The 1,450-nt window shown below is 53.2% G+C and overlaps 2 protein-coding genes across 2 annotated transcripts in view; one reads left to right on the top strand and one right to left on the bottom strand.

Moving 5' to 3' along the window:
* Positions 1-1,327, bottom strand: part of HSF1 (heat shock transcription factor 1) — an 81,886-nt gene extending 80,559 nt beyond the window's left edge. The window contains exons 1-2 of the mRNA XM_009321026.1: positions 1,259-1,327; positions 939-1,076 (exon numbers count right to left, since the gene is read on the bottom strand). Of these exons, the coding sequence (XP_009319301.1) occupies positions 939-1,076; positions 1,259-1,327 (207 nt within the window). The remainder of the gene's footprint in view (positions 1-938; positions 1,077-1,258) is intronic.
* A 12-nt stretch (positions 1,328-1,339) lies between these two features.
* The window catches only part of LOC103914392 (ribosome biogenesis protein bop1-like), a gene marked incomplete at its 3' end in the record, with an annotated part of 70,926 nt that continues 70,815 nt past the window's right edge, over positions 1,340-1,450 (top strand). The window contains 1 exon segment of the mRNA XM_009321025.1: positions 1,340-1,385. Coding sequence (XP_009319300.1) covers positions 1,340-1,385 — 46 coding nt within the window.

Here is a 1,450-nt window from a genome sequence, read left to right as displayed (position 1 = left end):
ACCTTTTCACTCTCACCTACCAGCAGCGGCCTGCTTGCCCCCAGGCGGGCTAGGACAGCTTTGGGTAACCGTGTTACAAACCAAAACGCTCCCGATGAGCAATAACCCCAAAGAAGAGCGGGCAGCAAACCGCCGAAGGGAAGGGAGCGAGCAGTCAGGAACTCCGCCGGCCAGCCTCAACACCAACTCCTCCTTCCTCCTCCACTCAGGACACTTGCAAAAATCTTTTGGGCAAGGAGAAAGATGTAGGCAACTTTCTTTACCTGCCAACATAAGCAAAGTATATACACACCTATTCGCAAAAGCATGCTGATTTGCATGTAGACACTAATTCCACGGCTATGACTCCGTATTCCCAGTGGCACAGCTTAATTTAAACGGTGTCCAAACAGCGAATCCGTCGGCATTCAAACAGAGGCCCAAAGTTTTCACAGCATCCCCCAAAAATCTCTCGCACCCACCCCCGGGGAGGAAGGTGACCTGCCTGTGCACTGCAGCTCCCAAACGCGCGGGGAACAGGGCAACGCCATTCGTCCCCTGCCCCTAAACGCAACTTCTCACGGCGCTTCACGGCAAACGTGGACACAGACTCGTTAAACGCAAGGCGTTAAGTCTTTGTTTGCTCTAGTAACAGGACGAGGCGTTCGCTCGGCGGCGATGACTTGCAAAGTTAAGAGCAACGCAGTATCTGCAGCAAACAGACAGCGCAGGTCTTTCATCTCATTACTGCCACATTGAGTCAGATAAGCAAACGGTTTGAGTTGGTGGACAGCAGCTACGACCAAGGGTTACGCACAAAACATTCCCAGCGCGTTTATGCTTTTATTTTGGTCCTTATCTTTCACGTTTTATTATCTCGAACAGCAGTTCCACTCGACTTAGCTTCTAACTCCCATCTGAGGTCAAACCTCTGTACGACAGTCCTTTTTCACTCTTACCAATATCACCGCGTTTCTCTTCCCCCAACAGTTTTGGTAGCAAACGTCTGATCTGCGGTCGAAGCAAGGCGGTACGGCACGACAGGAGACAGAGCAGTCCAGTATTCGCAAGAACTTATTTCTACCCGAGTGTTTGGCCTGCCAGGTTAAGAACCAAACGGCAAGAAAACTTCTTCCGTTTGGTTTCGGGCAAACAGCGCAGGCGCAGCTGCCTCCGGAAAAACATTTGGCTCCGATAGTGCGATCTTTCAGACGAAACTTAAAACTTCCCCCCAAGCGGCTAGGGAAGGGGGGAAGAAAGGGGACCTGGCACGACTGGCGCGACCGCGAGTCAGGCCAGCGCCGCCGAAGCACGCCAGAAAAACAGCACAGGCGTGCTGTAACGGCATAGAGCCGTTATAATGACACGGCTAAAAGCCGTCGAGCATCCCCCTGCCGTGGAGACTGGTCGGGGGAGCGTCTGGACGCTGGGGTTTGGTGTGTCCCCCCCCCTCAAGTACACGGAGGGCTCC

The sequence above is a fragment of the Pygoscelis adeliae genome, unplaced genomic scaffold, assembly GCF_000699105.1.
Source record: "Pygoscelis adeliae isolate BGI_AS28 unplaced genomic scaffold, ASM69910v1 Scaffold493, whole genome shotgun sequence".
Taxonomy (NCBI): domain Eukaryota; kingdom Metazoa; phylum Chordata; class Aves; order Sphenisciformes; family Spheniscidae; genus Pygoscelis; species Pygoscelis adeliae.
The sequence above is the reverse complement of the archived record's forward strand: the minus strand, read 5'-3'. Positions and strand labels throughout refer to the sequence as shown.